The sequence below is a fragment of the Furipterus horrens genome, unplaced genomic scaffold, assembly GCF_987537825.1.
Source record: "Furipterus horrens unplaced genomic scaffold, mFurHor1.1.pri manual_scaffold_11, whole genome shotgun sequence".
Taxonomy (NCBI): Eukaryota; Metazoa; Chordata; class Mammalia; order Chiroptera; family Furipteridae; genus Furipterus; species Furipterus horrens.
The window spans coordinates 43,750,042-43,776,325 of NW_028327181.1; the positions used below are offsets into that span (position 1 = coordinate 43,750,042).

The following is a 26,284-nucleotide window of genomic DNA, read 5'->3' on the forward strand; positions in this document are numbered from 1 at the left end:
ATTAAAAAGGTGTGAAGTGCTGGATTGATCTGAGTTGAGATTTAAATCTAGTGTAACAAGATCAGTCCCACATTATTGCCATTGGAAATGGCAAAAGTTTTTATGATATAAAATGTTTGTTTTTACTGTCTTTAAAAAATAAGATGGGGCCAAGCCAAAATGAAAAAATTCTGAGTTATAGTATGTGCAATTCAGGGTAAGGACATTTTAGAAACACTATTTTTAAAATGCCACTTTTTCTGAAAAAAGTTTTACCAGTCTTTTATATTTTAATTAAAAAGATGCAGTTAAAAAAAATTGACTTAATTGTCACATGGTGCTGAAGTGCATGCAGAGGTGTGAATGGGACCTGACCCCAGGCTCTCAAGCCCGCTCTGTATCCTGCACCTCCCAGGCGCTCTGTTCTTCCACTGTAAAATTTCCCTCAGAAAGGATCTGGTTTAATTATTGGTTGTAATATACTTTTATGGCCTTTTGCCTCAGACTTTTGACCCCCAATTATGTGTTGTAATGTAACACTTGATACAAAAAAATATATATATATTTGGACTCTGAATCATAATAATAAAGTGAATACCTGTGAATTCCACTTATCAAATACAATTCTTTTTTTATTTTACAAAGTAACAGCAGTTTCCACCTCCTCTACCACTTATTCATCTCCCAGATCCCCTACATAAGCTCTGCCTTTAAAGAAAAAAATAACAGGTTTACTGACACACATCTCACATATCAAAAGTTTACCCTTTCAAAATGAACAACTCAGTAACTTTCAGCACATTCACAAGGTGGTGCAGCCAACAACACTAATTCCAGAACACTGTTATTACCCCCAGAGAAACCTTAGGCCCAGTCACTCACTAGCCTCTCCCTCAGCCCCCTGCAACCACTGATCTACTTCCTGACTCTGTGACTTTGCCTACACTGGACATTTCCTGTAAAGGGAATCATATAACAGGAGGCCTTTTGCATCTGGCTTCCTTCCTTTAAAAAGATGCAATTAAAAAAATTGTTTTTCTGTTAAGAATTTACATGTTCCTGTAGAAAATGAAAAATGCACAAGAAAGCATGGATAAAGTTTAAGTATCATCCAGTGATAACCACTGTTAATGTTGGTATAACATTTGTATAAATTATTTTTACAGAATTGAAATCACTCTATACAGATTGTTTTAGACTGTTGACTTAATATAGTGGGCCCACTTTTTCTAATTCCTTTAAATATATTTGTACAAAGCAAGACATTTTAGCTCAATTCCCCTATTGTTAGAAATCTGTGTCATTTCCAGTTCTTTTGAAATAATTTTAAGTAAAACTATAATAAACTTGTTCAAAATTGTATCTTCATAAGCATTCATGGTTACTTTCTTGAAACACAACTTCTGTGGGAAAGGGCACACTCATTTTTGAGATTCCTGACACATATTTCCCCCCCAAAAGGCAGTATTCATGCACACTCCCACCAACCATGCAGTGGGAATCTCATTTTGACCATTTCATCATTAGAAAAAAATCTTCCCAAAATGGCATCTCATTTTTTCATTTGTATTTCACTGATTACAAGTGAGACTGAACAACTTTAATGCTTAGTTTAAAAAATAATTTTAAATTTTTGGCTATTCATCATTACCTATCATGCTTGTTGATGATTAAAAGAATATTTTCATTTAATGGAATTCACTACAATATGTACAAGGATGTACACCCCTAGATGACTGTGCTGCAGAGAGGACATTCAAAACTCTGGAAGGCAGGACCGTCCCTTCACATCCCCCGGGGACCAGCGAGGGATGAAATGAGGTGCAGTGGTGAAGGAGTGTGTGACCTCGGGGGGGCCACTCTCCAGCTGGGAATCCAGAAGTCTGGAGTCCCATTCTCACCTGAAATAAGCCCACATTCCAAATGTTCAACTCTATAGTCTTGTCCCAACTCACTCTGTACCCTGCCCACCAACATCCCCGGCCACAGAGGCCTGCGTCCCATCCCTCCGCGCATAAAGCTCCATTCTGACGCAACCAATTGAACTGTTCCCTCTGCCGGTCCTTCTAGCCCAAGAGTACACCCCATCTCTTGGACAGGCCTTCCCCATCTGGAGTTACTCCAGGTTTCACCGCACCATCCGGCTTAATTCTCTACACCGCTGGTGGGCCTGTTCGCCTGCCCTTCTCTTGTTTCTTTGTTGTCTGCCCTGTTGCCCTTGACCCAAACCCTTCCTGGAGGACTAGACCTGCTTGCGGAGCATGATATCCAGCAGCTGCCCAGTGGATATTTGCTAAGTATGGATGCATAAATGAAATTAGTTTGGTGACTACACCTCAGCCTTGAACTAAAACCTGTTTAATCATTCCATGATCAACTCACCTAATTGACAGCCTAAGGTCAGGGCTGGAAACGCCCTGCATCAGAACTGCTGGGAGTCCCTCCTGCCATGGCAGGCCTCAGCCAGAGGCAGCACCGCCCAGGGGGGCAGCTTCACCCAGTCCCAGCCACTCTGTCTCTGGGGCCTCACCCAGTTCCACTCAGGCCCTGCCTCTCACTTCCTCTGCCCTCAATACTTGTGAGAGAAAATGATGAAGCCCTCAAACTTCAATTCAGCATTGATAAAAATTAAGATAAAATAAGAATCACAATGTTATGCAATTGGATGATTTGGGAAGAAAGAGACCTGTTGACAATTAAATTTCCTTACTAAATGATCTTCACTGAATTATCTTACTTAAATAATCTTACTAAGGGAAAGATAAGGAAGAGATGGTTATAGGATATTTATAAACCAGTGACTACAGAAGCTACGTGAAGAAAAACACTAGTCAGGAAGGACAGAGGTCTTACGTGAGTTTAAACTGTGGACCTTCGAGAGTTCTGGCCAAGACGAAGGTGTAGGTATACATGCTGGGTCTCCCTCCACAACTAAGAAGGATTACAACTACCTCAAAACTAAAAAAAATAACCAGAAGTACCAGAAAATCAAGCTGCATGGAAGTCCAACAAAGATATAAAGAAGAAATACTCATCCAGACAGGTAGGAGGGGTAGAGCCAGGATGGAGAAGACGTGGTGTGGCAGCAAAGGTGGCAGTGGCAACAGCGGCAGGCCAGTGGAAAGCACAGTCACACATTATAAAAGTAGGGAGGGACACCTGGGGAGTGTTCCCAGCACCAGACCAGACTGCACAGCCCATGGTTCCAGTGCCAGGGAAAATAAAGCCTCATTGCTTCTGACTGTGAAAACCAGTGGGGGTTGGGGTGGAGGAAGAAACTGCTGGTCTCTCAGCAGAGTTTGTTTCTTTAGATGCCCATATGGTCCTGGAATGTCTGCAGACCCACCCACTCTGGGAACCATTAGAAGCGCCAGTAGCATATGGGAAGAGGGAGAAGTGCCTAGAAAAGAGGTGAGTGCTGAGCAAGCAGCATTGTTTCCTATCAGTCTCCCTGCCCACATACAGCACCACAACATGGTGAAAAGGGTTACCCTGAACTGACGAATACCTAAGGCTCCGCCCCTAACAATGTAACACACATGACAGCTCTACCTAAGACACAGAGGCAAACACAGGAGGCTGTCAACTTGAGGTGACAGAGAAGTACGGCCCAAAAGAGGGGATGGATCAAGGTTCCAGTGAGAGAACCAAGCAACAAGGAGATAGCCAACCTCACAGACACAGAGTTCCAAACACTGGTGATAAAGATACTCAGACTTGACAGACATGCCTGAGTAAAGCAAATGCATAAGGGAAGAAGTGAAGGCTATGCTAAGTGAAACAGGAAAATCCACATAAAACCAATGGTGATGAGAAGGAAACCAGGGTTCAAATCAATTATTTGGAACACAAGGAATTAAAAAACAGTCAACCAGCACAGAAGGAGGAAACAAGAATTGAAAAAAACAAGGAGAGGCTTAGGAACCTCTGGGACAACTTTAAACGTGCCAACATCTGAATCATAGGGGTACCAGAAAGTGAAGATGAAGACCAAGAAATGGAAAACTTATGTGAAAAAATAAGGAAGGAAAACTTCCCTAATATAGTAAAGGAAACAGACATACAAGTTCAGGAAGCACAGAGAGTCCCAAACAGCTAGACCAAAAGAGGACCACACCAAGACACATCCTAATCAAAATGCCAAAGATTAAAGATAGAGAATCTTAAGAGCAGCAAGAGAAGAGAGTTACCTATAAAGAGTTCCCATATGACTATCAGCTGATTTCTCAAAAGAAACCTTGCAGGCAAGAAGGGACTGGCAAGTAGTATTCAATGTGATAAAAAGCAAGGACCTATAACCAAGATTACTCTATTCAGCAAAGCTATAATTTAGAATGAAAGGGCAGATAAAGTGCTTCCTAGACAAGGTAGAGCTAAAGGAGCTCATCATCACCAAGCCATTAATAATGAAATGTTAAAGGGACTTATTTAAGGAAAAGAAGATCAAAACTATGAACATTAAAATGACAACGAACTCACAACTATCAACAACAGAATCTAAGAAATAAAAACAAAAACAAACTAAGCAAACAACCAGAATAGGAATGGAATCACAGGTATGGGGGTCATTTGGAGGGTTATCAGCTGGGAGGGGGGAGGGGGAGAAATGGGGATATGGTGCAGGGATTAAGAAGCATAATTGGTTGGTACAAAATAGACAGGAGAAGTTAAGAATAATATAGGAAAGGGTGAAGCCAAAAAACTTATATGCATGACTCATGGTCATAAACTAAGGGGCGGGGGGTTGCTGCAGGGAAGGGGGGTACTAGGTGGAGGGGAGTAAAGGGGAAAATAAATTGGGACAAGTATAATAGCATAATCAATAAAATACACTTTAAAAAAGTGTGAAGCTTCTATTACTCGTCATAAATCACAGTACTTCTGTTGACAGTTTACTGAGAAAGAGCAAGAAGCTCCTTGGACTCTTCAACTGTTACCAGTTTTTTGGTTTAACCTTTCAGGAATGAAACCTTTAACTATGAAGCATACTACGGCGACAAAGCTTATAAAACAGGTTTGTTATAGGAAACAGCATTTATTTACTAATATATAGAACATGCTGTAAGAAAATCCATGTGTACTTAAGTGGTAAATGAACTCAAGAGCCTCAAGGTAAATAACCCACTGCGTGGTCTCTGTACACATATGTATGCGGCATAGTTTGTCACAGAGCTTCAGCCTCGCTTGGGTCAGCCCTGCAGAATGTTTGAAGTAAGCAGGGCCTCTCACACAGCAGGCCCCCTTCTCTGGTTTTGCTTGTCATGGTTTCAGTCACCCATGGCCAACCACAGTCTAAAAATATTAAATGGAAAGTTCCAGAAATAGATAATTCATAAGTTTTAAATTGCATGCCATTCTGAGCAGCAGGATAAAATCTTGCGCTCCTCTGCTCTGTCCTGCAGAATGGGATGTGAATCACCCCTTGGTTCAGCGCACCCACACCGTATAAACTAACAGTCCGGTAGTCACTTAGGAGCCGTCTGGGTCATCAGACTGAGTGTTGCAGTATTGTAGTGCCTGTGTTCAATCACCCTTATTTTACTGAATAATGGGCCCAAGGAGCAGTATATTCAGATCTACTGAAAAGAAGCCCAAAAGTGCTCTTTTTTAAGTGAAAAGGTGAAAGTTCTCAACTTAATAAGGTACTTTTTTTCATCTCACCTCACAAGTGGGGGGGAGTATAATACAGTAAGGTATTCTGAGAGACAAACCACATTGAGATAATTGTATTACAGTACGTTGTTTTAATTGTTCTATTTTATTATTAGTTATTGCTATTAACCTACTGTGCCTAATTTATAAATTAAACTTTATCATAGGTATGATGTACAGGAAAAACACAGTACATACAAGGTTAGGGACTATCCACAGTTTCAGACATCTGCTGGCAGTCCCTGAAGGGGAATGCTGTAAATCTAAACCCAACTGTGGAACCTTGTTCTCCATGGTGTCTGCAGGCCAACTGGGACTTTCCAACACTAAAGCGTTACAGCTGAGGTCTTGCCGATACTCAGAAGTTTTGAAGTCAAAATGACTAGCATGGTCCTTGTCATTTCTCTCCTGTCCTAATGCCTTCACACCGTAGTGTGGTGAGGATGGTCAGTCCTTAGCGGAGGGACACTAGCCTGTAACACACTCTGATGAAGGGGTGGAATTAGGTCTAAACCTCTGCAAAGTCCTGGCGCCCTAAGGAAAATGGCTAGGCGCAGCCATGACAGACCCTGCAGGTGCCACCTTGCTTGGCTGTGCCCCGGGGCCTGCGGTCCTGGGGCGACGTGGCCACCTTGGCGATTCAGGCAAGGTTATTAGGCCAGGTTAAAAGGGTAAGTCCTGCCCACATCCTGAGTAAACTCTGAAGTTTGGAAGTGGACTGGTAGTGGATTCTTCTCCAGAGCTTCCAGGTGAGAACGCTGTTCAGCAGACAATTTCATTTCTGCCTCTGGGACCTGGAGCTGAGAATCCAGCCATGCCTAGCTGAACTCTGACCTAGAAGAACTAAACTCTGACCTATAAGCAGGTGCTGCTTTAAGCCACTGAGTCTGTGGTAATCTGTTACGTAGAAAAAGAAAACTGAGATGGGGACTTAAGATGAAAGCAATGAAAGTACCTGTCCACTTTCAGCTAACCTATTTTCAAATTGTTTCCCTCTTCTGGTAAAAATGGCAACACAGGTAAACACGGCTCACCTCCTTGCACAACCACATCAATATTACAACTAAATTATAGAACAACCATCACTCAGAACTGTCAGCAATTGTGTTGAATGAATTGAACTATGGAATTAAAGAAACCACACCCACCCAGACGGGTAGGAGGGGCGACATGTGGAATGTGCTGGTCCCTCACCCACGTGAGGTGGATAAAAACTCAGGAAGAATATCTCAGGAGTGAGGAGTCCCAGCCTCACACCAGGCCCCCCAGCCCAGGGTTCCAGTGCAAGGAAGATAAGTCCCCACAACTTCTGGCTGCAAAAACCAGCAGGGATTGAGTTTAGTGGAAGAATCTTCTAGAATCCCAACCAGTTCCTCTTAAAGAACCGCCAGATGAACTTGCTCATACTCACTCTCTCTGAGCTCCAGCACCAGGGCAGCAGCTTGAAAGGGACCAGTGGCAGAGAGGGAGGAACTGAAGTGTCTGGCGTCAAGGCGAGAGCTGGGAGACAGCTTTTTCCAGACAGAAAGGTGGGGAGAGCCACAGAGCAGGCAGGTGGGTGCCATATCTGAGACTCCATCATACTGGCTAACACTGTTTGCCCTGCCCTGGGGCTCTGTCCCACCAACTTATAGTTAACAGTGGCTTTTCCATATAAATGGCTGGTCTTGGTCATGCTCTACAACATCCTAAATCCTTTCAAAAAAGCAACAGCCAGCCTCAGTGAGCACCCAGTCCCTGTACCTCTTGCTAAGTGGCCCCAGGCACAGCACTAGCAGCAGCCAGTTTAGATTCACAGCTTGGCTTCCCCTAGGAATCTCCAAGCCCAGCACAAGTAGCAGCCATCTCAGATTGCTTTACAGCTCAGGCAGGGTGGCCCCAGGCAAGACACAGGTGGGGGCTGACCTTGGCCTGCACCACCCAGGAAACCCCAGGGCCTGAACACCCAGTGGACACCTACAGACAATGTGGGAGCTCTACCATTCTGCCCCCACACAGCTGATCCTCCACTGAGGGTGGACGTCGTTGGTGAGTGGTCACAGCCAATAGTTGCAGCTGACTGGCCTGAGTAAATCCCTCCCACTGACCTGCCAACAACAACTGAGGTTCCACTACAAGAGGAGGGTGTACTCAGCCCACACGAAGAGCACACCTTGAGTACCCAGCTTGGGTGATAGGGGAGGCTGTGCCACTGGACCATACAAGACACCTATTACATTGGGCCACACTACAAAGACAGGGAGCGATAGCAGCTCTACCTAATACATAGAAATAAACACAGAGAGGCTGTCAAAATGAGGAGACAAAGAAACGTGGCCCAAATGAAAGAACAGATCAAAACTCCAGAAAAAGAACTAAACGAAATGGAGATAAACAATCTAGAAGATGCAGAATTCAAATCACTGGTTATAAAGATGCTCAAGGAATTTAGTGAGGATCTCAACAGCATAAAAAAGATCCATTCAGAAATGAAGGATACACTAATTAAAATAAAGAACAATTTACAGGGAAACAACAGTAGTGTGGATGAAGCCAAGAATAAAATCAATGATTGGGTCCATAAGAAAGCAAAAAACAATCAATCAGAACAATTAAAAAAAAAAAAAAAAACATGGATAGTCTAAGCAGCCTTTGGGACAACTTCAAGAGTTTCAACATTTGCATCATAGGGGTGCCAGAAGGGGAAGAGAAAGAGCAAGAAATGGAAAATCTATTTCAAAAAAGAATGAAAGAAAACTTCCCTAATTTGGTGAAGGAAATAGACATACAAGTCCAGGAAGCACAGAGTCCCCAACAAGATGAACCCAAAGAGGCCCACTCCAAGACACATCATAATTAAAATGTCAAAGGTTAAAGATAGAGAGAATCTTAAAAGCAGCAAGAGAAAAGCAGCTAGTTCCCTAGAGGGGAGTTCTCAGAAGACTGTCAGCTGATTTCTCAAAAGAAACTTTGTAGGCTAGAAGGGACTAGGAAGAAATATTAAAGGTCATGAAAAGCAGAGACCTATGGCTAAGATTGCTCTACCCAGAAAAGCTATCATTTAGAATTGAAGGGCAGATAAAAAAAGAGCTTCCCAGACAAAAAAACTAAAGGAGTTCATCATCACTAAATAATTATTATATGAAATGTTAAAGGGACTTATTTAAGAAAAAGAACATCAAAACTATGAATGATAAAATGGCAATAAATAGAAATCTATCAACAATTGAATCTAAAAAACAAACTAAAAAAACAAGAAGAACAGAGACAGAATCACGGACACAGAGAGCATTTTGATGGTTGCCAGCTGGGAGGGGGTGTGGGGGATGGGTGAAGAGGTGAGGGGATTAAGCACAAATAGGTAGTCACAGAATAGCCACGGGATGTAAAGTACAGCACAGGAAATGGAGCAGCCAAAGAACCTACTCACGGCGCATGGACATGAACAATGACGTGGGGATCGCCTGAGGGAGTGGGGGATGTTAGGTGGAGGGGGGCAAAGGGAAAAAAATCAAGACAACTATAATAGCGTAATCAATAAAATATAATTAAAAAATTATGTTTCCCGTAATAGTCAACTTGGATATCCTTTTATATATTTCTTTCTGCTAAAAACTGCTCTGACATTCTAATTCTTACACTTGAAATCCGAGGCCTTTAAAACGTTAAAACTCGGCCTATTAAAACTCGCTAAAAGTTATGGATTCTAGCTTTGTAGAGGTAGGCAAGATGTAGGTAATCCCTACCTATGCCCTCAACCAAAGAACTCACCGTGTAGCCACATGGTCCTGGGACAGCAGGCCCTGGGGCAGAGCCAATCAACGCACCACCTGGGAGGTCTTGGGGGGCCAGGCCTACCCATGCTCCCTGAGGGACCGCAGAGATTTAGATCTAATTCCACCCTTCGTCAGAGTGTGTTACAGGCCAGGGTACCTCCACTAAGGACTGATGATCCTCAGCCTCGCTGAGGTGCGAGGGCATCACGACAGGAGAGAAATGACAGGGACCGTGCTAGTCACTGTTAGCTTCACAATTGCAAAGCGCCCCTCCCCCCACAGCCTTTCCTGGGTATCAGCAGGGCCTAAGCACTAATGGTTTAATGCTAGAAAGTCGCGGTTTGCTATTAGTCAGGGACCCCTCTCAGCTCGGCTTTTCCAGGATCAAGTCAGCTGTGCCTGGTAGCCTCCTTGCTGCCATATGTAGGCAGGAGATGACACAAGGGCGAGGGCTAGCTGGGGTCTCTCAGGACTCTACCTGCCACAGCCTCCAAACCCTTACTGCACGTAGGACTAAACGCAGGGAGATGTAGGGGCTCCAGGGTGAGGCCTACATCTGCTATTGTAATAGGTTATTTTTTACTCTTTGCCATCTTTTGCGTTTTACCTCAGTGGCAAGTTATTTTTTACTCACATATCCTAGCAACCTTGAGCCCCCTTTTGCTAGCTGACTCTAGCTGTTATCTGGCTACCCCAAGGACAAGAGAATAGTGTCCGGCCAAGTATTTATCAGCTGAAGTTCCTTCTAAATTAGAAAATATGTATATATGTAGTTTCTCACGCCTGTGTAGTTTTTTCTTTTGTTGTTATCTAGTTACGTCAAGGACATAGGAATAGTTCTGTTGCCTTTAAAAAACCTTATAGTCTGTAAGGCGGCGCGGCTCTCCCATTTTCTGCTTCTGAAAGTGGGAAGACCCGTCCCTGGCCAGGTAAATAAACGCCATAAATTTACTTCTAAATTGCCTCGTGTCCTCTTTGCTCGCTAATGCTCCATAACATTTGGAGGCCCCAGCGAGATCCCCAACGTTTGTTGGGAAAGGAGGTCGAGGCTGGACGGCCACTGGACGAGAGTAAGGGGGAGATCTCCGAGAAATTTTTCTCGGCCCCGACTCTGCAGTCCGAGCCGTACCACTACTGTATCCTTGATTGGCTGTTTGGCGTTCAGGTATTGCCAAATACACCGAGGGAAAGGTGTATTTGGACAGGTCTGGAATTGGTGCACCCAGGGGGTCTGGCGGAGGACTGGACGCAGTCTTACTCCCCGGACTAGGTCGAACCGCACGACGGTGGGTTCGAACCTCAGGTTTTCTGGTTACTGTTCTGTTTGCTGTTCTGTTTGCTGTCTGTCTCGGTCTTGGTCTGTTTTTTGCTGAAATAGGTCAGTCCTCTTCATGTTCGTCTTGTTCTCCTTTAGAATGTTTTCTCGAGAATTTTCCTGATTTTAAATGAAGGGCTTATAGCCTCTTTAGGGGGAAGGTGTCCCCCAGATGACTACGGACTCGTTGTGAATTTTATGAATTGGAATGGCCTACATTCTCAGAGGCCTCCTGGCCATCTGAGGAGTCTTTTGACCTTCAAACGGCCTACGGGGTCTGCCAGGTCTGTGCCGGGAAGCCTAGCCACCCCGACCAAATTCCTTATATTCAAATTTGGATTGAAATTTTGGAAGAACAACCCAAATGGTTACAAAAATGTCAGAAGAGAAATGCAACTATTTTGCTTACATCTAAACCGAAGGGTAGCCCTTCTAAGGGTCCCCCTCCGGTCCTCCCGGCCTCACAGGAAAGTCCCCTTCCTGTGAGACCCCCTCCCTACATACGACCAGTCTCGGAGCCTACTGATGAGGGGGATGCGGCAGGCCGCAATCCTCCTTTTAGTCCTTCCCACACCCGTTCAGGCCGGGATTGCACTCCCCCTGACTCGACAATAGGGCCAGCTCCCCTTCTCCCGCTGCGACCGCTGAGCCCTCAGGTCGGCCCTTTATGGTGTATGTCCCTTTCTCTACCAGTGACTTATATAACTGGAAGAATCAGAACCCGTCTTTTTCACAGAATCCCACTGGACTTATCTCCCTTTTAGAGTCTGTTTCCTTTACTCACCAGACAACCTGGGATGACTGTCAGCAGTTGCTTCAGACCCTCTTCACTTCGGAGGAGTGAGAGCGCGTAAGAGGGGAAGGGCGGAAGCTCGTCCTTGGGCCGGACGGGCAACCGTCTGAGGACCCGGTGAGACTAGAGCACGTCTTCCCCTTAACGTGCCCAACTTGGGACCCAGTGAATGAGGTAAGGGGGCATTAAATCAATATCGCCAGATTCTCCTCTGCGCCCTCCGCGCTGCGGCTTTCCGGCTGACTAATCCGTCTAAGGTCACAGAGGTAAGTAAGGGCTCTGATGAGTTGCCAGCCGCGTTTCTTGGAGGGCTCTAAATATAGCTTTTGCATCCCAGTCGGCCCCTAATATTAGGAAGAAGTTGCAGAAATTAGAAGGCTTTGAGGGAAAGCCCCTGGCCGAGTTGGTAGAGATTGCCCAGTGTGTCTTTAACAACCAAGAGGATCCTAGGGACTTGAATAAGAAAATGGCTCGTGTTCTCCTAACTATGACAGGAGATCCCCCACGGAGGGACAAACAACTGTTTAAAGGACCAAGGCATATAGGACAGGAAAAGACACTCCCCCCTTGGCAGAAACCAGTACGCTTACTGCAAACAGGAAGGACATTGGAAACATGAGTGCCCCAGGCGCGAGGCTCATATGCCCAGTCAGCCAGTCTTGGCACAGGAAGCTCAGGAATGATGGGGCCGGGGCTCTCTACTTTATGCGCCCAAAGGGCCCAGGGTCTGTCTCAAAGTAGGGGGCCAACCTATCAACTTCTTAGTGGACACAGGTGGGACTTTCTCAGTTCTTCAGGAAGCCTGGGGGCCAATCAGCCAGAAAAAGACTCTTATACAAGGGGCTCTTATACAGGCAAGTCTAAGTCGTACTCCTGGACTGAGGCCAGAATCACAGACCTAGGTGGCCGCACAGTCATGCACTCCGTTTTAGTCATGCCTGACTGCCCGTTTCCTCTCCTGGGTCGAGATCTTCTCTAAAATGGACTGAAACAGAGGAGGAGGCGTTCCAGGCGCTTAAGGAGGCTTTAGCAACTGCCCCTGCCTTAGCCCTACCCAAACTTGACAGGCCCTTTCAACTTTATGCAGCAGAAAACAAAGGAATCGCCAAGGGGGTGCTCACACAACAACTAAGTCCCTGGAGGAGGCCTGTAGCATATCTATCAAACTGATTAGACTCCATTGCTGCAGGATGGCCGAACTGCTTGCGAGCTATAGCGGCTACTGCACAACTAGTGAAGGAAGCCACGAAGTTAACTTTCGGGCAAGAACTACAAGTTATCACTGCCCATGCAGTAGAGACTCTGCTAAAAAGCCCCCCTGATAGATGGCTCTCCAATGCTCGTATTGTACAGTATCAAGCTTTACTTCTAGATCCAGACTGTGTCAAGTTTTTCCAGTCTGCAGCCCTCAATCCAGCTACTCTCCTCCCGGATGATGATCCCAGCCAGCCACTTCATGACTGTCTTGATGTGCTCACTGCCCTCACCAATTACCGGGAAGACCTAACAGATATTCCCCTGACAGATCCTGATGCCATCCTGTACACCGATGGCAGCAGCTTTGTCAAGGAAGGGATCCGGTATACAGGAGCAGCTGTTGTAACCATAGATACTGTCATCTGGGCGCAGGCTTTAGGACCTGGGGCATCTACCCAGAAGGCGGAACTGATAGCCTTGACACAAGCGCTGCGCTGGTCAAAGGGGAAGTAGGTAAACATCTATACAGATAGCCAGTATGCTTTCGCTACTGTACATGTTCATGGTAGCATCTATCAGGAAAGGGGACTCTTAACATCAGAAGGAAAGCATATAAAAAATGCTCAGGAAATCCTGAACCTCCTTGCTGCTATCTGGCTCCCAAAGCAGGTTGCTGTAATTCACTATAAAGGGCACCAGGTTATCCGGACGCCAGAGGCCGGGGGAAAAGCCTTCGCTGATCAGGAGGCCCGGAAGGTTGCCCTGCAGCCAGTGGAACCGCTCACTCTTTTGCCGCTTATCCCGCCTCCAGTTCTCCAAGAGCCTCCTGTATACTCAGAGACTAAGATCAGGCGCTGGCTATCAGACTAAAAGCCTCGGAGACCCAGGACGGATAGAAGTGCCTCAAGGACCGCCGCCTCTTAGTTCCAGAGGCTTTAGGGAGGGAGCTCATCAGGCAAGTACATCAAAGCACACACTTAGGGGGAACAAGATTAGCAGAACTCCTGCAGACAGTTTATTATATCCCGGGCCTATACCAAGAGGCAAAGAGTGTTAGTCGCCGGTGCCCCCAGTGTGCTGCTGTCAACCCAGCTCCAGTCTCCAAGGACCCATTAGCACCTCATCACCGTAAGTGTAGACTCACTCCGGGAGAACTATGGGAAGTTGACTTCACAGAAATGCCCGCGGCTCGAAGTGGTTTCAAATACCTTCTAGTGTTTGTAGATACCTTCTCGGGCTGGGTTGAGGCTTTCCCCACTCGGTCAGAGACGGCCCTAGTAGTAGCTAAAAAGTTATTACAAGATATCATTCCTCGATTTGGCCTCCCCCTAGCTATGGGGTCCGACAATGGCCCGGTTTTCATTAGCCAAATAACCCAACAATTAAGCAAAGTTTTAGGCATCAAGTGGAAACTCCACTGCACATATAGACCCCAGAGTTCAGGTCAGGTAGAAAGAATGAATAGAACTCTAAAAGAGACTTTGACTAAATTAAAGCTAGAAACTGGCGATGATTGGCTAAGCCTCCTTCCCTTTGCCCTGTTAAGAGCCCGCTGTACTCCTTATTTTCAGAAGTATAGTCCTTTTGAAATTTTGTTCGGATGGCCACCGCCCTTGCTCCCCAAGCTCAGGGCCGATTTTACAGCTGTTATAACTAACCAAGAACTTCTTAAGGCCCTACAGGCTTTTTCAGCAAACACCCGAGGACTGCACGCCTATATCCGAGAGTGCCGGCCCGCTCCAAGTGACAACAACTCCAGACAACCACTGGCGGAACCGGGAGACCTTGTGTAGCTAAAGAAGTGGAATCCGGACAAGCTCGGACCAAGGTGGACTGGACCACACCAGGTGATCTTCAGTACCCCCACTGCAGTTAAAGTCGCCGGGAAAGGTACCGGATCCACCGCTCCCAGGTCAAGCTGGCAGAACTATCGGACAAGGACCTTGAGAAATGGACAGTTGAGCGAATAGAGCACCCCCTGCAGGTGCGGCTGCGGCGGCACTCTTCCTCTTCCTCTCCCCCTTCCCCCTCCTAACTATAGTTGCAAAAAACCCCCACCGCTTAATTAATTACACCTGGCATCTCTCCCGAACCGGAGACGGAAAAATCGTCAGCCAGGTTAGCACTCCTGGAGCCCCAGTGTTTACTTTTGACCTTTGTGCCCTTCTCGGTAATCAGTTTTACCCTAGAGAATGGGGGCAAGAGTGGACCCCCAGACTCCCTCCAGGGCCGTTAGGTGCCCAGTTAGGTACTGGGGCCTTTAATAAAGCTTTAACCGGGCCTGGGTACGGTACCCTATCAGGAGAAAAACAGTTACAATCTATTCAATATTATATGTGCCCCCTATCAGAATCCCCACCGTGTAACAAACCCATAGAGTTTTACTGTCCCCAATGGTCTTGTGTCACTATAAGCCAGCAAGCCAGCTCTGATACATCCCTCTCCCAGAGCCGGCCTAAAGGTCCGATGACCTGTGAAACCTTGCGCACCTGTAATCCTGTCTCAATGTGGCCTCTCAAACCCTGGGACAAACAGTGGGAAAGTGGAAAAACCTAGGGGCTAAGACTTGTCGCAGTTGGTTGGGATCCTGGAATTCTCCTTACCATCCAGAAGCATCTTATCTCCCAGCCTAGCCTCCCAGTCAGTCCCCTTGCAGGTTTCGGGTTACCCGAGAAGCCCAAGGCACCCCCGCCCCTTTCCAGAGCTTCACCGTCCCCTTCTAGGAAGCCAGGCCCCCGAAGCAGTAGGGCGGTCACCCTCAGACCAGTCTCACTTACTACCCAGGAGCCGGAGACCCAGCCTATATTCAGGACCCTGAGCACTGTCTTTCAATATCTAAACAAGACGCAGCCTAACATGACTAAAGACTGCTGGCTGTGCCTTAACCCAGAGCCTCCATATTATGTTGGCATAGGTGCCAACCGCAGTTTTGGTAACCAAAATGAGAATATACAGAACTTAACTCTATCCCAGTTAGCCAAAAGACCCCAAGACTGCTGGTAGGGCCATGCTCCTAAACCAACTTTAGTGTCTTTTGAAGGCCAGGGAGCTTGTGTTCTCTCCTCCAGTTTTACCCTCACCACTTCCCCGTACAGTAGCTCCTGTGCCCATATGACTACCCTACCCCCCAGAGGTGCAGCGGAATTTGTCTTAGTTGCTCCTTCAGGTACCTGGTTTGCATGTACAAGTGGATTAACTCCCTGTATTTCTTCCTCTGCACTAGATCCCAGTTTTCCTGAATTATGTATTTTAGCTCATATCCTCCCCCAAGTATACTATTATTCTGGCAGTCAAGGTCGAGAGCACCTAAGGTTAGAAGGTTTATACTGGTATAGGAGAGCTCCAGTACTGGTCCCGGCACTCATTAGCCTTAGAATAGCAGGATCTACTGCCATAGGAACCTCGGCCTTACTAGTTGGAGACAAGAACTTTAAGGATTTAAGTACTCAAATAGATCAGGATTTAGGGACGTTAGAAGAAAGTATCAGTAAATTAGAAAATTCACTCAGTTCTCTAGCAGAAGTAGTGTACAGAATAGAAGAGGTCTAAACTTGCTTCTTAAACAGGGAGGATTATGCTTAGCTCTTGAAGAAACCTGCTGTTTTTATACTAACCACTCTGGAGTTATAAAAGACAGCCTTAGCCAGCTTCGAAAGAGGCTGCAGGATAGGGAAGAGGCCAGGAAAAAGATGAAAATTAGTATGAACGATTGTTATCTATGTCCCCTTGGGCAACAACTCTTTTAACAGCCTTAACTGGGCCACTTGCCATTCTCCTTTTTACGTTAACAGTAGGACCTTGCATTATTAACTGCCTAGTAAAGTATATCAAACGTAGAATTCAAGCAGTAAAGCTACTAGTTCTCCATAGCCAGTATAATAAATTAAATACTCAGGATTCAAGGATTTGAATCAGTCACAAAAAACCAGTGGGGAATGTAATAGGTTATTTTTTACTCTTTGCCATCTTTTGCGTTTTACCTCAGTGGCAAGTTATTTTTTACTCACATATCCTAGCAACCTTGAGCCCCCCTTTTGCTAGCTGACTCTAGCTGTTATCTGGCTACCCCAAGGACATGAGAATAGTGTCCGGCCAAGTATTTATCAGCTGAAGTTCCTTCTAAATTAGAAAGTATGTATATATGTAGTTTCTCACGCCTGTGTAGTTTTTTCTTTTGTTGTTATCTAGTTACGTCAAGGACATAGGAATAGTTCTGTTGCCTTTAAAAAACCTTATAGTCTGTAAGGCGGCGCGGCTCTCCCATCTTCTGCTTCTGAAAGTGGGAAGACCTGTCCCTGGCCAGGTAAATAAACGCCATAAATTTACTTCTAAATTGCCTCGTGTCCTCTTTGCTCGCTAATGCTCCATAACACTATGAGACAGAACTAACAGACACTCTGACTGGTGGGGCCCAGTGGGTTGGGCGTCATCTGCAAACTGAAAGGTCACCGGTTCAATTCTGGGTCAGGGCACACGCCTGGGTTGCAGGCCAGGTCCCCTGCTGCTTCAGCCCCTCTTGTTCTCCCTCCTTCCCCGCTCTCTCTAAAATAATTTTTTTTTAAAGAGAGCGAGTGAGCTACCAAGGATAACAAGCACAAAGCCCGGGACGGAGAGCAATTTGCAGGGCCTTCCTGGTAGCCGGGCTTTTTCCAAAAGAGTCAAGGAAATCTGAGCTGAGCAGAATGTCGGGAAGCGTCTCCTCTCTGGGGAGCGCCACGTTGACGCGGCGCAGACCTTGCACCCCAGCGAGTGTGGTCTGTGGTCTTTCCCTCCATCTCAGTCCTGCGGCGACCTCACCGCGCCATGAAACTGCGCCTGGGTTCAGTGTGTGGGTCTGGCCCGCCTGTCACACTTTTCCAGTGCTGCTAAACCAGAGAGGCCACCTTGTGTTGGTAAAATGCCACTGATACAGCTGCTGAAGTGATGACCTCTTTCTGACTTCCCCGGCCTAGCATCTGGTGCGAGGTAAACCTCCTCTTTCCGACCTTTGGGTTAGAATGTCCTCTGTACGCCAGCCACCCCACTCTGCACGGCTTTTCTTTTCTCCACAGTACTTACCCTCCCAACACAGGGCCGAGCTCACTTCTGTACCGTGACTAACGGACTCGCCCCGTGAGAAATACGTCCACGAGTGCAGAGGTTTTGCTTGCTTTCGTTCACCACTGACTTCCTGGCACTGAATGGCCCCTCAGTAAAAATTCATTCAGTTAAGAGATTAAGAGTTTTTTTTTGTTTTTGTTTTTTAAAACTATTTATTTATTTATTTATTTATTGACTTTTAGAGAGAGGAGAAAGGAGGAAGAGAGGGAAAGAAACATCGCTGTGTGGTTGCCTCTCACTCGTGTCCCAACTGGGGACCTGACGTGCAACCTAGTCGTGTGCCCTGACTGGGAATCGAACCAGTGACACTTGGCTCGCAGGCCGACGCTCAATCCACTGAGCCACAGCAGCCAGGGCCAGGTTAAGAGTTCTGACATATCTATCATGCTATTCACTGGTAGTATAAAAAGAAATTTATTTTAAGAAGAAATGCACATGGCTACTGGTTTTCAAAAAGGCTGTGAACTTTATGAGTTTCCTACAATTTATTTTTGGCTTCCTAAATCTGAGAGAACAAGATTTAGAAGGGTATGGAGCTTCTTAGACGAACAGGTTTAGTTAGAGGACATTTCATGGAGAATAAATAAATCAGATATATACGACCTCTATTTATCTCTAAATTTACAGAGCTTTAACAATGAATGAAAAATACTCCAGGCAAAATGAGTTTTGGGTTTCATCAAATGTAAAATGCTTTGAAAACCCATTTAAGATGTTCACAAAACAAAACAGGAAAACCACAGCAGCTGGAAATGCTATTCTTGCTGTTAGACTAGAAATCTCCTCCTGTGCATGGGGCTGAGGCAGACAGTGGACTGAGAGGCTAAAAGGAAATGGCAACGTTTGGAAGCAGGTTTGTCCTCTGAGAGCCTCCACTATTGGTCATTAACCTGACTCATTTGTTTCTTTTTAAACAGAAAATGAAAAGGTAATGTAAAAGGTACAGACACAAGACATGTTTATTCTTAGGTAAAGTCTGATTTTAAGACACTTTGCTGCAGCTGCTACAAAGGACTCCCTGCGCTGCTCTTTTTAACCCTCTGGCTGGGTCTTGGTTGAGGCCTGTTCTCATGCATGTTTCTTTCTCCCTCTCTCCCTACCCCCTTAAAAGCTTGAGGCTAGGAAAGGAGCACTGTGGTGCCAGCATATTCAGAATTTTTAATAAAATGGGGTAAAGGTATGGGAAAGCTGGGACTGAGTAAGAGGGAGGGAGTGGGAATTGATAATTTTAAAGAGAGTGTCAGCCCTGACAGTGTGGCTCAGGTGTCGTCCCACAAAGGAGAGGGTCACTGGTTCGATCTCCTAACAGGACGCATGCCTGGGTTGCGGGTTTGGCCCCAGGTTGGGGTGCATACAAGAGGCAAGTGATTGATGTTTCTCTCTCACATGGGTGTTTCACTCCCCTCCTCTCTCCCTTCCCCTCTCTCTAAACATAAACAAATAAATAAATATTTAAATGGAAAAATAAAAGAGGGTGTCTATTCAATGGGAAAAGTAAAACAATGACCTTCTAGAGGAAAACACTGAAAAATATTTTCATGACCTCGGAATAGACAAAATTTTTTTAAATAGGATATAAAAAAGCAGTAACCATTAGAGAAAGGACTGCTAAGTAAGAATTAAAATTAAGAACTTTGTTCAACAAAAGTTAAAGCCACCTTGAGAGAAGATATTTGCAATTATTTGCAATTATATATCTATTTGACATAGGACTTGTAGCCAGGATACATAAAGAACTCCTGAAAGCAGTAAGGACAACCTGATTTTAAAAATGGACAAAAGACCTGGGCAGGGATATCCAAAGGAGACTACCCATATGTCCGAAGAACCTGTGACAAGGTGCTCAACGCCTCACTAGCTAGCGCAGACATGCAAATCACAGGCACAGTGAGGTATCAACACACATCCATCCAATGACCAAGAGTAACAAGACTGACACCACCAAGTATGGGTAAGAATGTGAAAAACAGGTATCTCACACACTGCTACACTACTCTTGGGAGGTAAATTGCACAACTGCTTCAGGAATCCATCTGGCACGGCCTACTATACTTCCGTGACTGTACGTACACCCTGAGGCCCAATAATTCCATCAGTTACTGATCCGGAAGGAATGAGCACATACATGATTCAAAGCACATGTGTAAGAACATGCCAGCACAATTTATAATAGGCCCAGACTGCAAATGACCTGTCTGGCCATCAGTAACAGAACGGATGAATGAATCATGGTATAATAGGTTACTAAATGGTGAAGAAAGTAAACAAACTGTATCTATACGCAACACAGATATGGATAAAGCTATAGGTTTGTATGGCTAAAACTAAAGGACATGCAACAAGCTGTATGGATAAATCTCAATACTATGCGAAAAGTCAGGTGCAAACATTGCAGACTTCTGCAGGAACCTGCGAGGGAAAGCGCTGAGCGACAGCTCCCGTCGGGCATAGTGAAGGCTGTGACTTCGGAGTCTCAGGAAGATCCGTGGGAACTGGCCGTGCTCGGTTCCCGGATGTGTGAGTAGTGACGGCATTGTTTTCACTTCGTAATTCGTGCCACTATAATTTACGTGTGATGTACTTGTATCTCTGTGTATGTACGATACTTCACAGTGAAAAAGCTCAAACTTGCATCAGATACGATTTTCTTGTCTCGCTCTCACAAAAAACATGCCTTTCTGGTAAACTGAAGTTCCTAAACTAAATGCAAACAACTCTTAAAGTAAAGGGAAACTGTGAAAGCTCAGGTATGTGGGACCTTCAGGTGAGTTAGGAAAAGGCACCTTCAGGGGAAAGTGCTTCAGCACTAGCTGTCTCCTCAGGCTGAAGCAGCTGTTGGGGGCACTGGTGGGGGGCTTCTAGCTCCTCTGAGCAGAGAACAGGGAACCTGTCCCACAGAAGAGGGAGCTCTGCATTTAAGAACACGGTTTGTTGGAAGGAGCGCAGAGTGGCTTTCGGTTCCACTTGCCTCTCTGTCTGGACACCTCGGTATGGCGCACAGACAGCTAAGTAACCTGGCAGCCAGAGGTGGATTAAGGTCAGTTGAGGCCCTGGGCACAGAAGAAAATATTGAGCCCCTTAAAAAAAAAGAGAGAGAGACAGGGAAAATAAAAATACATGGTTTTGCGGGGCTCTTCAGAAGTCGGGGCCCAGGGTGCGTGCCCGGCACACCCGCCATTAAATCCGCCTCTGGAGACCGGAAAGACGAAAACCCCACGCCCGTTGGCCTCTCCAAGCATATGCACACAGAGCACTTCGCGGCACAGACGACCAGTGCCCAGAGCCGGCTGCAGCCGGCTGACACTGTCCCTTACCGCGTAGCCTTCTGTCTTCTTCTGGCACCACCTGAGCAGGGCATTGCGCTTGGAGCCGCCATATTCCCGGGCCAAGGCAGCCAGAGGGTCTCTTCTCTCCACGCTAGTTAGAAAGAAAGAAGGGCACACAGTAAAGAGAAGATGCAAACACACATGAAATAAATACTTAGATTAGAAAAGCAAAAGTCTAGGTCATTCCAGTGAGACTAGAGAAAAACAACCAAATCAATCACATTAACAATACATTGTTACAATGTCGCATGGTATGTAAGAAAAATTAAGTTGTGTTTCTTGGCTATCAAAAGTCTAGAAAGAGGTTTTTCAATTGTTAAATCCATCTGTTGTACTAGCCATCTCGTCTTTTACTTGTTTACATAAGTGCAGGGTCATTTTAATTAAAGATACCTATAGAAAAAACACTGTTCGTGCTTATTAACACCTATATCTACATGTTATATAGAAGTAGGTTAGAAGGGCTGCTTACAGGCAGGTGATGGGAATGGAGGTGAAAGGCAAAAATCAGTAAAAATGACTCAAAGTGGGGTCTTCGCACAGTCCAAAGGTGGCACTCAGAGTCCTCAATTCACGGGACACTAACTGAATTCTGAGCGCCCGTTTAGCTAAAGGAAGTGATTTTACCTAATACCACGGCATTCCCAGATCAGCGTTTAAGTGTGTCATCTTCAATTTTCCTAGAACATCTCTATTGTAAATTTTATGCTACCTAATATTATCCAAATACTAAAAAATGACCTAAGATCACACAGTTTCTTCCATGAAATACACCATGAGCGGGGAATGACTGGCCCCGGCGGCACCTGCTCTGTCCCTGGCACTGTGTGCAGGGGTGCCGGGCAGAGCAGGGGCGGGCGGCCCTGGAGTATAATGGTAGCAGGCGGCGGGTTCAGAGCAGCAGGATCTCCTCCTAGGGGCACACTTCATCAGGGCACAAGAATGTTCACAGCAGTGTGGGAGGCAGTGACAGGCCTCAGCAGAGCAGGACAATGGGCCAGGCACAGAAGGTCACCAGGGGGAAAGCCCCAGGTGCCCAGCAAGGGGCAAAACTGGGAAAACAAGGACCTCGCCCCCAGGGGGACCTTTCCTCCCCTAGCATATCCCTGACCTTTCTACCACCGGTCATGCGGTTTGGACCTTCCCCTGGCACGTTGCTAGTCATGTGGTAGACCCCCTTGGCGGAGGCACAAGGGGCTGATGAGTGGCCTATGTGACTCCCACGTGGGCCCCGGCGCGACCATTCCCTTAAGTGTTAACTCTGGGGACAATATCCGGGCCTCTGTTGTGTTTCTGTTCCAGGCCCGGAAAAGCAGCAAAACCAGGTGGGCAACACCGTGCTGACCTCAGAACCTGCTGCTCTAAGGGCCCCCTGCCCTGGTGCCCACCAGTCAGGGGACATACCTGGAAAGATGATGAATATTAAACATTATGATCCTCCCCGGGACCTCCCCTTAAATCCCCGCCCTTAAAAGCCTCCTCCGGAGGGAGCACACCAGCGCCTTCCCCAGCCCCAGCCCCCAGGCAGGTTCTCCTTGCCTCTCCCCCCCTAAACTCCCAGGGCCCTTTTGGGTCTCTGTAACTTGTTTCCTGAGCCCATTTCTCCTACGATTCACTTCTTCTACTTCTGTGATTTTCTAAATAACCTTTATCTTATAGCTTGAGTCTTGGCTCTGAATTCTTTCTTAGCCAGAACTCAAGTACCGAGGTTGCTGAACTGAGGTCCGACTGCCAGTAACAATGGGTGCCGTTTTCCTGCCGACAGCAGCCCTTGTTATAATACTAAAAATTGGAAAACACCGAAGTAACATCTATCCTGCCATTGGTTTGTCTCAATGACATGAATATAAAAATAAATAACAATTTAATTTCCCTAAATTAAGCTTCCGTGATCAAGGGTACAACATAAATAGCGTATTAATTAGGGCCCATATGGTCCTTTTGCATGCTTTTCTGGCATAAGGAGAAGAGCAATTTCAGAGGAGCACTAATGTCGGTCCTTAAAACCCATTTTGATGATTTGACTCCCTTGCACACAAACAAGACTGATATGTAATATCTGGAGCTTTAAATTAAACCTACGAACGATATGACTTCATGTATTTGGGCCCAAATACAGACTACACCCAAGATAGGACAACAGCTGAACTTATTCAGGCTTTTACAAAATCCTTTTATAATATCATAAGGTAGTTGTAATGTTTATTATAAAGCCACTGCTCGTAAAACAGCCAATTCTGTATACTCACGTATCGACCTATCCTTAGTATTTCCTGAGCGAAATGCTATGTGTGTCACACAACACAAGGGGCTGAGAATGATATAGAAATGTAAGATGAAGTATTTACTGCCTGCTAAATAACAGCCTAAGTAAGGGCGGAGGCACGCCTACTATGCAACCATGAATTACTGGCTTGGCTAGCAAGTCTGTGTAGGTTTTTCTGTAAAATAAAAGGCACATTTTTCATTTTCACCAGTAACTACTGATTTGGGTATTGAGTATGTCGACTATTTCCCACTATTGGCTTCTAGTGGGTAGGGGCCAGGGGTGCTGCTAAACACCTTCCAGTGCATAAGGCAGCCCCACAGCAAAGAATTATTTGGCCAAAATGTCAAGAGTACCAAGAAACTTTGCAAAGCAAGTCTCACAACTTTGATCAGTCACAGCACCTTCTCCATTCCCGGCACAAATCTGTTTTGTGTTTCAGTTGCGTTTTTACCTTACTTGAAATAATAAAGCACAATATGCCAAAAATGTTGCATGTCTTCTTCCATCTTCAATAGTAAAGTGGCTGCACAAAAAATCATCATTTAAAAAAAAAGATTATTTATTTAATTTTTAGAGAGAGGGGAAGGGAGGGAGAATGAGAGGGAGAAAAACAGCAATGTGTGGTTGGCTGCCTCTCGCAGGCCCCAAATGGGGCCCTGTCCTACAACCCAGGAAGGTGCCCTGACTAGGAACTGAATCGGTGACCCTTTGGTTCACAGGCTGGCACTCAATCCACTGAGCCACACCAGCCAGGGCAAAAATTCACCACTTTTGATAAGTTTTTTTAAATGCACGCTGATATGACAGCTGTTACAATATAATCTAACAAAAACTCTTTCCAATGAAGTTAAAGACAACTAAGCGTTCCTAGAGCCATCTTACAGAAAAGACATAATGGACCTTTTGGCCAACCCAATAAATACCCAAGTGAGTATAAGATCCCAAAGGCAAAGGAAGGGGGTGTTGGTGCTACTGGGTAGTTATCTAAAACCTCATTCATTGCTCGACCTGGAAGGAGAAGAGGTATTTAGGAGTGAAAGGACAAAAGGAAGAGAAGTCAGGCCAGAACCATGTAAGCGTTACGCTGCAAAGGCGAAGACTAGAACAGGCTCTGATGGAGGCAGGGCTGGGACCCACGGCATGTGAGCTGCGGTGGGGATAAGCTGTGCAGAAGCTGGGAGACTGGTCTCAGAGGCATGGACCGGAGTGTGGACAGAGTCGTGGGAGCTCTGTGATGTGGCCTGCTTAGGAAGCACACTGTGCTTTAGAAGAGGGACTCATGACTCAGCACAGGGGTGGACAAGTGGCTGAAAGAGGTCACCAGATCACTGGCGAGGGAGGAGGTGGCAGAGAGGAGAGAGCAAAGACAGGCCTTTCGTGACCATCCCCGCAGCCTCTGCCTGCTCCGTCTCCCACTCCACCCCTCGCACATGGCTGAGGCACTCTAAACACTGACCTAGAAGTGCCCCTCCACCCCTTCTTACATGCCACCATTTACATGCTTCCACCACACAAACCAAAAACAGCATTCCACAGACTCAGCAGTTCCGACCGCTTTACCAAAATGAGGACCACCATCTTACCTTGGCAATGAAGAACATTCGCAATGTGACTCCAACCTGCTTTTCAGTTGTGCCATTTTAACTACCCACCTCCCAGCCGACACTGTTGGACGCCCACCGTGCACATGCTGGAGTCCCTGCCAGTCTCCCCAAGCTACACCAGCCACCTATCCTGAACCCGGAGCCAGAGCTCTGCACGATGACGCCAGTGGGGCCCTGGCGGAGAGGCGGCTCCCTCTCCCCAGCATTCTCGGCCTGACCCACAGCCCCACAGGCCTCTGCCCACACGGCTCTTCCTACAGCCTGTTTCACTTTGCACAGAGCCACTGTCCCCTCCTGCTGCAGGCCGCTGCTGTGTCTCAGCCATTGTCATTCAGAACATATGGGCACAAGCCGGCCACAGGGCTAAAAGAGAAGGAAGATTACGAGGTTATTGCCCAGTGCTTCTTGGATTCCTCACTGTGGAAATGTGGTACCTGAGTTTGCTTGGTGGCTTCAGGCCCCCGGCGGAAGTGCTCAGCAGTCGAGTGTTCCCGAAGCCCACAGAGGGGGGTCTGCCCAGTGACTCCAGTGAGGGACTCTTACGGAGATAAGGGTCTAGCTGCAGGTCCTCAGCTCGTCCCTTCAGAAGACCTGTGTGAGCAACAACATGGCCATCTGCTCCGGCAGAAATCTGCCTGGTCATTGCACTTCTTTTCTCAAGTGTAATGCAGTTCCCGTTTTAGTCCCCAGTACAAACAGATAATAGATACAGGTTGTGGACAAGTAATGCAAATGCAAATAGGGAAACGGTATTTTGGATTCTTCAGGCAGGACTGACTACAAAATTCAAAGGGACTAATGTCAGATTAGCCCCATGTTAAACAATTATTATGAATTTCAAGATGGCACCAGCGAGCATTGAACCTATGCCCTTATCAAACTACACAGGTCTCACGCCCACGGAGCCAGCTCTGTCCTCACGTCAGGTACTTTGTTTTAACTGATGGGCATCTGAGAGAGAAGGCTAGCAGGAAGATGCCTAAGGAAATTATCAGCTCACAGATGGTAGCAGACAAAAAGCTGGGAACCAAGAATGATAACTATTTTACAAGAGAAAAAACCATTACAATCACAGGGCCTGGCTTGCTAAAAACAAGTAAAATAATTCCTTCTCTGCTGTCATATCAGTTTGAGTCAAAACAGGTAACAAAACAAGCTGAATCCTCCCGATGATATTTCTTAACGGACCACAAAAGTACAGAAAGGGAGAAAGTGTCTGGATTGTCTGGTCTGTGTTTACAAAGGCCAGGGGAGCTCCGACAATTAAGGGACTAGCTCAGTGCCGCAGGCTGGG

At 46.1% G+C, this 26,284-nt stretch overlaps 1 protein-coding gene across 5 annotated transcripts in view; it reads right to left on the reverse strand.

Moving 5' to 3' along the window:
• The window catches only part of SPECC1 (sperm antigen with calponin homology and coiled-coil domains 1), a 255,686-nt gene that overhangs the window by 42,726 nt on the left and 186,676 nt on the right, over positions 1-26,284 (reverse strand). For 3 of the 5 annotated variants that reach the window (XM_090292309.1, XM_090292303.1, XM_090292307.1), the window contains 2 exons: positions 25,425-25,581; positions 21,106-21,208 (listed from right to left, as the gene is read on the reverse strand). In XM_090292309.1, coding sequence (XP_090148435.1) covers positions 21,106-21,208; positions 25,425-25,581 — 260 coding nt within the window. The remainder of the gene's footprint in view (positions 1-21,105; positions 21,209-25,424; positions 25,582-26,284) is intronic. The other 2 variants (XM_090292308.1, XM_090292306.1) reach the window with 1 other exon arrangement.